Source organism: Apteryx mantelli, chromosome 12 (genome assembly GCF_036417845.1).
Source record: "Apteryx mantelli isolate bAptMan1 chromosome 12, bAptMan1.hap1, whole genome shotgun sequence".
Lineage (NCBI taxonomy): Eukaryota > Metazoa > Chordata > Aves > Apterygiformes > Apterygidae > Apteryx > Apteryx mantelli.
Genome location: NC_089989.1, coordinates 2,260,001 through 2,273,580, shown reverse-complemented (window position 1 = coordinate 2,273,580; position 13,580 = coordinate 2,260,001). Strand labels below are relative to the sequence as shown.

The window sequence follows — 13,580 nt, the reverse complement described above, 5'->3', positions numbered from 1 at the left end:
TGAAAATCTCCCTCTCTCTGGCCGTCTGAGTGACCTTGGACCCTCCCACTCAAGGCGAGATGAACCCTACAGGCTCCTGGACACCATACCTGTTGCATGTTGGGGAGCAGTGCAGCAGGCTCAGGACCACTTCTCCGGGGTACTTGCAGGTCAGTGCAAGAAGGGTCCTGTCCAGGCTCTTCTGGGCCAATGCCTCCCTGATGGACGTCAGGTTTCTCCAGAAGCACCTCACAATGTGTAGCACCTGGAGGGGACACGGGTGAGGGGGTTTCTCACTAGAGCAGAGCCATTTCCCCAGCTCTCACAGAGAACTGCTTCCCTTCCCACCGCTCTATGCTGGCATGAAATGGCATTGGGTGCTTGGGAGACAGGGATTTAGAGAGGAAACAATCCCCTGGAGGGTTCGAGCCTGGCCACGACACCCACAGGCTACTCACGTGACCCAGCTGGGAGGCAGGGTCTGCCACAAGCATATCCAGCATGTAGGCAGCCACCTGCGCATGATAGGCACTTGGTGCTCTCATGCCCTCGATGGTGGCAAGGATGACATCTGTCTTCTCGGAGAGCTGGAGGTATTTCCCAAACAACTATGGGAGAAAGGAGGGGAGGGAAGATAGGCCACACTGAGTACCCCAATGGTGTGGCTCAGTTGAGCACTGAGAGAGGCTCAGAGGCCCTGGGGCAGACCGAAACGTATACCAAGGGCCTTGAGATACACTGATAACTCGACAGAGGGCTCCGGGGCTGCTCTATATCTGCTGCTCTGCCTACCTCCTCATGGAAATGCAGCCAGTGCCTGCTGCCAACACCAGCCAGGCAGGGCCAGGAAAGCTTCTTGCTAGGACAGTGGCTCTGCAGAAGAAGCTTCTCTTCCCCAGCTGCTGTGTGCTCAGGTCTCCTGCAGGAGGAGGTGAGGCTGGATGCAGGTCCAGACTGTCTTGCTGACTTTCTGCTAATGCTTCCACAGTGTGGGACGCAGTATCAGGAGAATAAAATATGCAGCTTCATTCCCCCCATCCTGCAGCCCTTCCTCAGGCACACAGCCCTGTGCCCAGCCCTTGCTCTGCACTGCTGTCAGGATGAAAGCAAGGAGTGCATCTCCTCTGCCCACAGCCTGGGCACTATGCTGCAGGCAGGACCACCAGGCTTGAGCACACCAGACTGGGCTGGGCAGGATGGAGATCTCCAGAACATCACAGTAGAGAGGGCTGGGGAGCTTCTAGCCCTTGGCAACTCTCCAAGTATCATTAGAGTTCTGGGGTGGCCTTTTGCACTGGGCATCAAGCACTGGACAGGGGCTGGATGACCCAACGGGAACCCAGGGAGGGACCAACTCCTTCTGGGGGACATTTCCTGCAATAAGAGCACACCAGTGATGCTTTGGCATCAGTTGGTCAGCATGGGGCTGCCCCACACCCCATGAGCAGCCCCAGACAACTATAAACCCTTGCCTTCCTCTTGGCCCTCTCTTCAGTGAAGGGGCACCTCAAATTTCTCCCCTGAACAGGCAGCCCTTTCCCTTGCTGTTTATCCCACTTTGGGGTCACCCCATGCCATTCCTGATGTGTCCGGGCCTAGCCTCAGGCTCTCTGCTACACAAGCCCAGCACTTTGTGGCCACACTCTGCTCCATTCCTCTTCTGTTGTGGAATGCTCCACAGCCAAAACAGCAACATCCATTACCCTGCAATCCCACTCTCTGCCCATCCAGGCTCTTCATTCCTACCCCATTCCCTGCACAACCCTCCAATCATGGTTCATGCTCCTCCAGAGAGCTGCACTTCTGCTCCAGTCCTCTCCGCTCCACTTTGTTCATTTTTCTGTCCTGTCCACAGCCCTTGAATCATGCTCTGGTCCTCCACAGAGACCTGCATTTGGGCTCCATAGACTTTCAAATGCAAACAAACCTCAACCATCCCCGCACACCAGTACTCACATCCCTCATTGCAGATGTACCCCTTCAGATCTCCTTTATCCACGGCTTAGCCTGACATGTTTTTCTCTATTCCCCTCTATGCATGCTCAGATCCCCACCAGGTCCGCACGTGCCCTTAGGTCAGCCCCATTCCCCACTGTGTGTGATCAGATCAGCCCTATTCCCCGCTGTTAGTGATCAGATCAGCCCTATTCCTCCACGTATGTTCAGAATGCCTCAGTTATGCTCTGTGTAGGGTCTGATCCAGTTCATTTGCCTCCTAAAAGTACTGGTATCTTCCATTTCCCCTCCTTCATGCAACGATGCCTTCCTTTCCCTTCTGTGCGTGATCTGATCCCATTACACTGCATATGTGCATTGACACCCTTCATCTCCATTGTGTGCACTCCCATATCCCCTCCATTCCCATCCATGAGCATTCAAATCCTCTTCATTCCCATCCCTGAGTGCTTGTGTCACCTTCATGACCCTTTGTGTGGGCTTAGAACCCCACTATTGACCTCTGTATGCTCTTAGATATCCTCTTATCCCCTCCATCCAAGCTCAGATCCCACCATTCCCCTCTGTGCCCATTCGGATCTCTTCCATTCTCATCCATGAAAACTCATTCCCTCTGTTCTCCACTGTACAAGCCCAGATCCCCCCCTTTCCACTCCATGCACCCTCTGAATCCCTCATTCCCCTCTCTGAGCGTAGTCACTCTATCTCTCTCCATGCATTCTCAGAACTCAAACGTTCACTTTTGTGCATGCTCAGAACCCCTTCATTTCCCTCTGTATATGCTCAAATCCCCACTATACTCTGCACATTCAGATTGCTTCTATTCCACACCATGTGCTCTCAGTTCCCCTCTACTCCTTGTTGTACAGGCCTACATCTCCTCAGTTCCCCTCCATGCATGCTGAGAACTACTGTTTCCCTCTTGAATGTGCTCAGATCCCCATCATTCACCATTGTACATACTCAGAGCTCCTCTATTTCCTTCCATGCATGCTCTGATCCCCTCATTTCCATGCCACATAAGCTCACTTATCTTGTGTTTCCCTCCATGCATGCTCTGATCATCTCCCTTACTCTCCATGTACACTCAGATCCCTTTCATTCTCATGCCTGAGTGCTTGGAGTTCTATGTGAGCACTCAGATTTTCTCTATCCCCTCTGTGCACATTCAGGTTTCCCTCATTCCCCTCTGTGAGCCCTCAGACCTCCTTCATTCCCCTCCATGCGCATTCCCTTCATTCCTATCCATGAGTGCTCAGAGCTCCTCCATACTCCTCTGTGCACTGGCAGATCCCCTCTATTCCCCTCCTTGGGCAGTCAGATATCCTCTGTTCCCCTCTTCATACACTCAGCATCCACGCAAGCGCATGTCACAACTATTCCCCTCCATGCACTACCATGCTCACCCTTCCATGAGCACCAGGATCCCCATCATTTCTGTCCCTGAGCTTTCAGATGACCTCTACTCAATACTGCATAAGCTCAGGTCTCCTTCATTCTGCTCATTGTGTGCTCAGATATCCTCTAATCACCTCCAGGCATGCACTGATCATCCCCTTTCCTCTGCATGCAAGCTCAGACTCCCTTAATTCCCATCCCTGTGTTCTCAGTTCTCCTCCATTCACTTTTTTATTTGCTTAGATCCCCTTCACCCCCCTCATGCAGGCCTACATCTCCTCTGTTACTTTCTGTGCACACTCAGATCCCCTCCATGCCTTTCTGTACACACTCAGATCTCTCTTTGGGAGTGAAAGATGTCAGCTGTGTGTGCATGGGTCCTGAAGAGGGTGTTGTGAGCAGTAGGGCATGCACACATAGTCTAAATTTATTTAAAGATTGAATAGCACGCATGATTTTTTTTAAGTAGACCTTCCTTTCTTAAACCCTGAAGATCAATGCATTGCAAGGTACAGGCTAGTTACTCCAGTTGGGAACAGGCATCCATGGTCTGCTTTGCATTTGGAGGATTTTAGCATTTTAAAAAGCACCACTCTGCTGCAAAGGAGGCAACACTGATAGCAGTGCTGTCCCCTTGGATTTTCTTTGGGTCTATTCAGGCTTCCTTCTTGAGTGCAGTAGCACAGGTCTACATGGTTCAACTTGGCCATACTGCTCACACATCTTCTGTGCTGACAGGAAGTCCTCATACTTTTCTTTGTGCTCCTGGAGCTTCATCTTCTTCCCTATACTAAGGAGGAAAACAACAGCTGTTGGTTTTATATACAGGAAAGAAGGCAGAACTGTACTGCAGACATGTTTCAGGCCATTTATTATAGGATCTGGTTCCTACAGAGCTTCAGGGGTCTTTGTGATGCCATACAGCCCCTTGGGTCCAGGCCAAGTACAAAGTACTATGTGCAGCTGACCAGCCCAGGGCTGAGACCTTGAACTGAACAGTACCAACCCAAAGGCAAGGAGCCTTGCAGTCGATGCTCTGAGAGGGAAGGACAGACTCTCTGGCTTGAAAAGGGAGAGCCAAAACTTGAAGATCCTTTTGCCTTCAGCTGCCCATGTCCCATATTCACATCCTATTCTGAGTACCCAGGAACTCCCCCTTGGATTGAACAGAGGTCTGAGCCAAGGGCACAGACTCCAAAGCCTGCTCCTATCCATCTCACAAGGGAAATCAGGAAAAGATTGTCTCTCCCAAGTGCTGCTGGCAGGGGGAAGAGGGCCTTGTGGGAGAGGGTTAACTCCAGTGGCATTTGGAGAGATTTGCCAGGGGAACTGCATCTTGTCAGTTTTCCGTGCTTTGTTGAACTCTACCTTCTTCCTCCACTTTTTCTGGCAGTCTTTAAATAGCTCCAGTCATTTTTGTACCTGTCTTGCTTATGATGAAAGGGGGCTGTAATGGCAGAGACAACTCTCTTATGCTTTGGCTGTGAACCCTCTCCCCGTCCCTCCCCCTTCCCCTGCATGCACACACACTCCAGTTTGTACCCACCACCTCTTTCAACTTGGGGCAAGCTTTAAGTATCAGCTGTGGGCTGAAGAATGGAGCCTGGACAGAGGGTCTAACCCCAGCATTTCCCATGCCACGAGCAAACAGAAGATGCCATATCCAGCCCCATTGCTCAGGGCTTGGGATTCTTGACCCCACAGGTGGGTCCCTGCCACTCGACTGTCCCATGCCTTGGCTGGAGCAGGCACACGCTCTTGTAGTGGTGTCTGCAGCCTCTGTGCTGGTTTCTTCTTCTTCACTTCTCCAAGAGGGAAGACAATAATTTCCTTCTCTGAGATCTTCCAGATGTTCCTATTAAGGAGAAAATGGGGTCAAACAAAGGAAAGCTCCACTCCAAACACAGATTGTAGCTCTCGATGCCCCACAGACACCATCAGTGGCATGGTACTGCTGCTGTGATGGCAATTCTGACCAGAAATCATAGCAAACCTGACCATCAGTGGGCTTTGGGCAAACTACCATTTCCACCTCTGTTTCAAGGCTGAATACAGCTGACTTAGACCCACTTTGAACTAGGATGAGGCTGTAAGAGTCTGCATGAACACTGGTGTTTGCCTTCCCAAGGAATGGTACAGCATAAATATAGAACATCAATTTTATCTCTGTTAGATTAGACATAAACAGATATAACAAACTGCTGTCAGACAGCAGTCCCAGGAGCATAGATGTGAATGGCATGGACCCAGTCATTCAAGCAGAGCAAAGTTTAACTCTAGGCAGTATTCTTTAAAAAACTATACCCAAAGGGCCCTTTTTACACTTTACAACCTTGTGGCTGTGTGGTTTGGACAAGCTTTAGTTGTTCTTGGGACCTTCTGCAGTCTGCAGAGCAGTTAGCATAGACCCAGCTATGGCCCAAGCGGAATCAAAGATCTCAGTCTCTCTTCTTACCAGGCATCACTCTGTTGGTATATCTGACATACTTCTGAAGTATAAATGGTTCATCCAGATAAAACACAGGTCTTTGAACATTGAAACCCTCCTTGTTCATGTAACAGAAGTAGTCTTTCAGAATATAGATGGTCCCCACACCTGTTAGCCTGACAGCCTGAAAGCAGAAGAGCAAGAAAGGAGCAATAACAGGCATTTTTTAGATGGAAGGACTGAATGATGACTTGTCAGGCCATGGTGGCAGTGTTTTGGGGCCTGTCCATGCCTGATGTACAAAAAGGCACTTTGGAAAGCTTTGGAGAAGAGCTACAGACTCCAGATTTTTCCCCTCTCCCTTCTATTCATCTTCAAAGCGCTATTAGGTAAAGTAAAAGAATAAAACCTCCCTGAGCTAGGGAAGATCCGAGGGGTACCCAATGGTTGGCAGAAACCCTGAACAATGTACCAGGTTATATGGTTGGCCTCTCCACCCTGGCAGTGGGGCTAGAGAAGTTCCTCAAAGAAGAAAGCCCACTTTATTCTACCAAAGATGGGCTTCACCTTTTTCTCTCAATTGACACAGAAGTTGCTCTGTGGCATAATTCTCACTGGCAAGGTCCTTCCAGGATGTTCTTTCTGCATTAAGGGATGGGAAGAACAATGGTACTCAGTGGCACGGTGGAAGGGGAGTTCAGGACTAATGAAACCATCAAGGTCTGTGGGGAGGACTAGGAAACAACCTTGTTCAGTGGGAGCTGTTTTCGGTAGCAATCAGCCATGCCATCCCAAATTGTGACAATCTCTGGAAAGCAAATATAAAACATGTCATGCTTGAAGCCAGCAAGCTCACAAACAAGCCACCCTGCACATGCCAGATAGATTTAGGTGTAACCAAAGACCACCACCCTTCAGTAAAAAACACAAATGAACAGGGCTGCAGAGGAAGCTTGGCCATGGATTTCCATTCCCCTCAGCAAGAGGCCAATGCTGTGCCCAAAGGAGTCTCAGCGGCTCAAGGCATCCCCAGGAGTCTCCCCTGAAAGGATCAGTTTCCCCCTGCACACACAGACTCTACATGGCCTGACTCTGAGCAGCTCCAGTCCTCTCACCCAGTCAAGAGCTTGGGGTGGGCAATCCCCACTGCAAGGTGTCAGGGACTTCCACACAATGGTGCCCCTGAAGGCAGGGTCAGAGTCAGGAACAGGACTCAGGAATCCTGGTGGGCACACTGGCCCATGAACCATAAGGAACCATCAGTCAGGGCTCCTGTTGCAGCCACTAATCCTGCCCAGCCACCCCCATACCCCAGGTATTCATGACTGTTTTTAGAATTAACGTGCTCTTCAACAACACTTGTGAAAGAGTTCCTGAAGGCCTCACCTTGGTTGCTAAAATACCAGATTTTTGGAGATGGCCAGAAGAGAAATTCAGGTGAAAACCACTTCATGGTTCAAACACTTCCTCTCCAATCTCCTTCACTTCCTTCTCTGCACTTCACCCAACAGCCCCCTACACTGTTCCACTGTCTCCCTTTGCCTCCTCCTCACTGCAAAGTAGCTCTTAGGAGAAGAGCGGTGATGAGAGCAGCAGCTCACAGCTGATGTCAACCAGCCTCACAGGGATGTGTGGGGAGAGGCCGGGGCACCATGGGAGTGGGTACCTGTAACAGAGATGCGGAGTGTCCACTGCAACCCCAGACTGCGTCACAGAGGGGAAGAAGGGACACACCTATCTCCCAGGAAACCCTGCCAGGTTCTGCCCTGCAATGGGAAAGAGAGGCTGCACTGGGCACTTTAGGGATGCTCAGCTCCACAGCTCCCTCACTTCAGCTGCAGGGAAGATGCTGGTTCCAGAGGCATCAGGGAGCTCTGGCCAGACAGTACTAGTCAAAGAACAGATTTCAGAGAACTGGGGAGGTGGAAAAGGGTCGCTGGTCATTTGTGAATTAAAAGCAGAGAAGCCAGGGAACTAAGTAGCAAATCCAAAGGCTCACAGAGCCTTCTTTGTAGGGGATGGCTCATTTGGGTCTGTAGGCAGGAAGGCTCTGGATGATGGTAATAAAGGTATTTTAAATGGGGACCCTGGACCATGGGAGCCTGATAGCTCTGTTAGAGTGGATGTAGCAAGGAAAGCTTGCCAAAGCAGAGAATGAATGAAAATACCAATTATAAGTCCCAACTGTTTCTTCTAGTGATCTCCATGTCATGATGGAGACTTTGGGAAAATATGATAGCTGCAGCCTGGCTGATTGGCTTCCACAGTAAAGGATGTAGTAAGTTTAGATGTAGAAAATTCACGCAGCTATATGAAACATGCACCTGGAGACATGGTTAACGCCACATCCCAGGTGGGGGTGCCTGGAGGAATTCATAAATAAACAGCATCATGTTTCTTTCAACTCTTTGGTAGGAAACACATACCGTGGCTATTTGAGAGTCAGGTGCAGCTGAATCAGCAAAACCCGGGTGAAGCTACTGAGCAATGTACCTACAGGCATTGCCTGTTACAAATGTTAGCCCACAATGCTGAACTCCAGGCTACAGATCAGGAAAAAGCACACGATCTTTATATTGTTAATGGGAAAAAAGAAGTCTCAATTGTTATGCTGGTCTTCAGCCTGGACTGCAAACCAGAGTTATTGCCCTCCTGGGAACATGGAAGTGTGGAATTCCCAGGCAAACAGGGGAATGGATGGACAAGGCTTGTCAGGTAAAGCAGGTGGTGGGCTGTCCTGAGGATGACTTCCTTAAAAGGGTGCCATATATCAGATCTGTTGGGGAGCAGGGAGTAACATATCCTGATGAAGGATACTGTGGAAGAGAGAAAGGAAAGGTGGAATAGTAGTTGTGGTGATACAAAGACCAGAAGAGCAAGCCTGTGCTCTTGAGTCTGGAAATCATTAATGCTCAAGAGGGAAAGAAAGACAACAGGGGTAGCAAATCCTTTTCAGCAGTGGTGCAGAAAATCAGGAGTTGAGGGGGCAGATTGGGAGCTGCCGCACAAATTATCCCAGATCCAGTTCAGGCATAATGGGCACCATGGAGTCCTAAGGTGAACAGGCCCTGGAACAAGGTGAGTTTTTCATAGAAAAGCAGCAGACACTATACACTCCAGGCATTTTCATTCCATCCACAATGGGGATAAAACAAAACCTCTGTTCTCCTCAAGCCAAGGGGAGATTTGATGCTCTGCAGAATGGGTTTGTATTACTCAGCTGTGAGAGATCTAAAGATCAGCCCCGAAGGACCAAGAGGTTTCCTGCCTACCACCAAGAGTGCAGCTATTGTGTGGCACTAGGCAAAGCACCCCTGGGTGCTGCACATGTACACATGTAACACATGTGCAGCTAGACCTGGTGCTTGACAGTTAAGTCATGAACAGGCAAAGCCCTGTCAGGGCCTCTCCCAAAAGCACAAGGCATCAGCAAGAAAATTTCCAGCCCTTGGACTGGGCTGTGGCTCAAGTGCAGATGCTTGCTCCTTTAGCAAAAGGGTACAGTTTGGCCAAGATGCTCCTGGGGGAAGGATAACAGGACAAAGACTGAACTGATGGCTGACCTGCAGCAGCACCCCTTGCCATGGATAACACTCTGCTGACCCCGAGATCTAACACTGTGAGAAGTCTTTCTTTGCAGTGAGGGCAGTCAAAAGGACACTCCCCGCCATACGTGTGGGTGCACACACACTGACCTTTCAGTGCCCAAACTCTGCCATATGTCGCTCAGGGTCCAGCTGCTGCTGCACGTTGTCCCTCCACCTTGAGTGTGACATTGCCTAACAGCATGGCCTGCTAGAGATGGCTTTATATCTGGCACCTGCTTCCAGTTTTCCTTCTTTTGCCATTGGATCAAGAAGAGGCTGGGCTGATTTTTCCAAGCAGAGGAAGAAGGAGGAGGAATTCAGGTGTTTCCGAGCAAGGGGAATTCACATCTTGGCACAATTGTGCCAGCCAGCAGTAGCCTGACAAGCAAAGCTACACCAGAGGCTTTCTCTGGGGTGGGAGGAAAGAGCCAGGACACAGGCCCCTCCTGCCAGGTCATGCCGTACACGCCTTATGCCCCTGACATTGTCCATGAGTCAGCAGCATCTGAGATCTGGCACACAGGTGAGGCCGTAGTGTTTGTATGGACTGTCCTGGGGGAGTGGGAGACACCCAGCACAGCTAGGGCTCCTCATCCCTGTCCACAAGAAGGAAGGTGTTTGTGCAGTACTTCCCAGACATGCCGTCTCCTCCCCACATGGGGTGAGGGGGCTCGTCTCTATAGTGCGTTTTGATGCCTCTGATAAATCATGCCCTGCCCCCTCGGCAAGGTCTGCTCTTGCCTTCCATGTTTCCATTGCTTTCTTCAGAGGTTTCTCAATTCTCCACACAAACACATGAGGAGGGGAGGAAGCGCTTGTTTGACCCTGCTGGGCTCTTCCATGGGTTTAGCATTATCCAGCACCCTGCTCCCCTTGTCCAGCCCTGGAAAACAACTCCCATCCACCAACCTGCTCACAGGGTCCTTAGAGACACTTTGGGGATTGCCATGCCTCCAGTAGGCAGCACATCCCGCCTGGTCCTCCCAGCTGGACAGGCTGGGTGTAATAGCAGTGCACACAGTGAGAAATATAGCGGATATTTAGTATAACTAAGAAACAGGCCTGTTCTGCACTGAGCACAAAGGAGTCCTCCTCTCCAAACCAATCTCTCTGTAGGAATGGCCAGGAGAGCTCCCAGTGACTGGCAACATCCCCATGCCACTGATGCTACTTGCCCTGAGTTAACAGGGCTGTTGGAGGAGTCATTTCCAGCCACGGGCTTGTCTGCTCTGCATACAATGTAAGACCTTAAAAACTGTACTTAAGTGATGTGCTCCAGCCTTGGACAAGGCACTGACCAGGTGAGCACTTGCTTGCTAACATGAAGGCAATTATTTGGTCTCCTCCCAGCTGCTAACAACAGTGGGTCTGCACAAGGAACGTCTCACTAGTTGTGTTGTGAAGACATTTGCAAACTAAATAAAAGGCAGTTTCCGCCCATAGCAGAACAGCAACAAAAGTCAGGACAGTGCTTATGTTTGGCCAGCGTTAGCTTCAGGATGCTTTCACCTCAAAGGCAGGGAGCTTTCAGGATCTGATGCCACAGGGTCCCTTGGAAGACACCTGATTATATAAACTTTTGGGATCATTCACGTTTATTTTTAAACCATAGGAATCTCATTTTAAAGAATCAGCCATATAAACAGGGGACCACTACCAGCACAGAAGAGGTGAAAAGATTGCCAGCTTGGACATAAAAGTGTCCCATCACGATCCCCATGCAAAGGCCCTGGCACAATTCATTAAGAATGGGGGGAGAAACAGCAGCGGCTGAGAGGCTGGGACAGTTCTTCATCACTGCTGGCGGGGGGAGAGCCCCGAGGCAGAGACCCCTCTTCTCCTGGAGGACAACCAGGACACAGGAAGGCCCCGAGGCCCCTGTTCGGGCAAGAGCACAGCTCTTGGTGCACTGCCCCGCGGCTGAGACCGCACCGCACAGACCCGCCGCGGGGGACAGGGGATGACCCCGGCGGGATACACCGGCTGAGGAGCCCAGCCCGGCTCGGCCCGCCCCCCCGCCCGTGTTTCCCCGCGGCCGGCGCGGCCCCGGGCGGGAGCCGCACACGGTCCCGCTCTCGCTGGGCCGCACCGCGCCGTGCCGCGCTCCGCCACGCTCCCCCGCTCCGCCGAGGCCACCGCGTCTCCGTCTCGGCCGCCCCCCGAGACGGCCCCGCACTACAACGCCCAGCGTGCCTCGCGGCGGGCGGCGGCCGCTGCGCATGCGCAGCGCTTGGAAACTTCCAGGCGGCGGGCACGGTGCTTTCTGGGTAGGAGACGGCTAGTCAGCTCAGCGCCATTTTGTGGCGAGGGAGTGAGGAGTTGCGCGGTTGTGTTCGGTGTCCGGTGGTGGCGGTTGTTGCTGTGCTGTGTTGTGCTGTGCTGTGCGTCATGGGCTCGGACAAGCGGTGAGTGCGGGCTGGGGAGAGGGAGGGAGCGGTCGGGCGTGGACGGCTCTGCGGCGTGGAAGATGGTGGGAGCTGCTTCGGGTCTGGGCCATTCTCTTACTGAGCTTGACCCGGTGTGCTCCGCAGCGTGAGCAGGACGGAGCGGAGCGGCCGCTACGGCTCCATCGTGGAGAGAGAGGATCGCGATGAGCGGGAGTCTCGGAGCCGGCGCAGGGACTCGGACTATAAGAGGTCCAGCGAGGAGCGCCGCGGCGACCGCTATGATGACTACCGCGACTACGACAGCCGCGACTACGACAGCCGCGACTACGACAGCCGCGACTACGACAGCCGCGACGGCCGGGATTGTCGCGACTACGACAGCCGCGACTACGACAGTCGCGACGGCCGGGACTGCCGCGATTATGACAGTCGCGACAGCCGGGACTGCCGGGACTACGACAGCCGGGACTGCCGAGACTATGATAGTCGCGACAGCCGGGACTATGACTGCCGGGACTACGACAGCCGGGACTGCCGAGACTACGATAGTCGTGACAGTCGAGACTATGACAGCCGGGACTACGACAGAGATTATGACAGCCGCGACTACGATAGCCCAGAGGTGAGTGGGTCGGGCGAGCCGGGCCGGAACGTGGGGCCAGCGGTGGGACTTCACAGTCCCCGGTGGCTCTGGCCTTCCCGGAGGGAAGGGAAGGGCAGGGGATAGTGGGGATGCGCTTGCCCTTAGTGGCCCCGGGTCAGTGCCCACACCAGCCCGGGATGCTGATACGGGCGCTACCAGGAACGGTGGAGTCCTGCAGTCCCCAGGGTTGGGTTTTGTACCCCGGTGATTTGCTAAGGTGAATGTGAGAGTTGAGGTTTTACCTTCCTGTTTCTGCGTGGAGGTGCTAGGACAAAAACTGATAAAGGTGCTTCTGCATGAAGGTTTTTATTTTATTTTATTTTTTTTTTGAGAGCGAGATCTGTATTAGCATGCTTTTTTGTAAGTGTGGCTATTAATTGTGGGTGCTGGCTTCTCAGAGGGAGCGGGAGCGCAGGAATAGTGACAAATCAGAAGATGGGTACCATTCCGATGGCGACTATGGAGAGCATGACTACAGGAATGACATTAATGATGAGAAAGAAAGCAAGACCATCATGTTACGTGGCCTTCCTATCACTGTTACAGAAAATGATGTAAGTAGCCAGGAACGTGCATTAATTTTCTTGCCTACTGAAAAATGTAAGGTTGTGTATCAGCAAGTCTGTATGGCAGTTATTGCTGCCATTTTCTTGAAAGCTACAGTTGTGGTGGACCCATCTTGAACGTGTTTGTAGCGCTTTCATTTTGGGTTTTGGAAGGATTTAAACTATCAGTGTTGCACGTTAAGTAACAGAGGTCAGCTGAATGATAAGCTGTTGGTGTTTCTTTTAAATAAAACAATCTGAATAGTCTTATTTTCACGCATATTTAGATGCTTTCCCTTAGACTTAATGGATTTTAAGCTACGTATTATTTTCTGCTTTTTCTCTTCAGTATAGAACAGAGGTTTATGTTTGTAGATTTTTATGGGAGAGAGCAACATGGTTTAATTTTTCCAGGTCTTTCCTGAAGCAAAAAATTACGACCGGTAGGGTTACACAGATACACTTAGCTGCTCAGATAAGTAGGGTGTGCACAAAGCTGCTTTGTGTTGGTACAGCTGTGGGAGTCATAAAATGGCTGCTGTGGAGCTGACAGAGGAAGTACAAATAAGCTTGATAGATGGTTATCTAACTTCTCTGCCTTTGCAGTGCTAATTCAGATTCTGATAGAAGGACCTTGGAAGTGATTAGCTTTCAGCT

General features: G+C 51.3%; 1 protein-coding gene across 1 annotated transcript in view; it reads left to right on the top strand.

The window, feature by feature from the left end:
- The first annotated feature begins 11,606 nt into the window (after positions 1-11,606).
- Positions 11,607-13,580, top strand: part of RBM5 (RNA binding motif protein 5) — a 16,897-nt gene continuing 14,923 nt past the window's right edge. Inside the window, exons 1-3 of the mRNA XM_067303685.1 lie at positions 11,607-11,753; positions 11,880-12,357; positions 12,777-12,932. Coding sequence (XP_067159786.1) covers positions 11,737-11,753; positions 11,880-12,357; positions 12,777-12,932 — 651 coding nt within the window. The 5' untranslated portion in view covers positions 11,607-11,736. The remainder of the gene's footprint in view (positions 11,754-11,879; positions 12,358-12,776; positions 12,933-13,580) is intronic.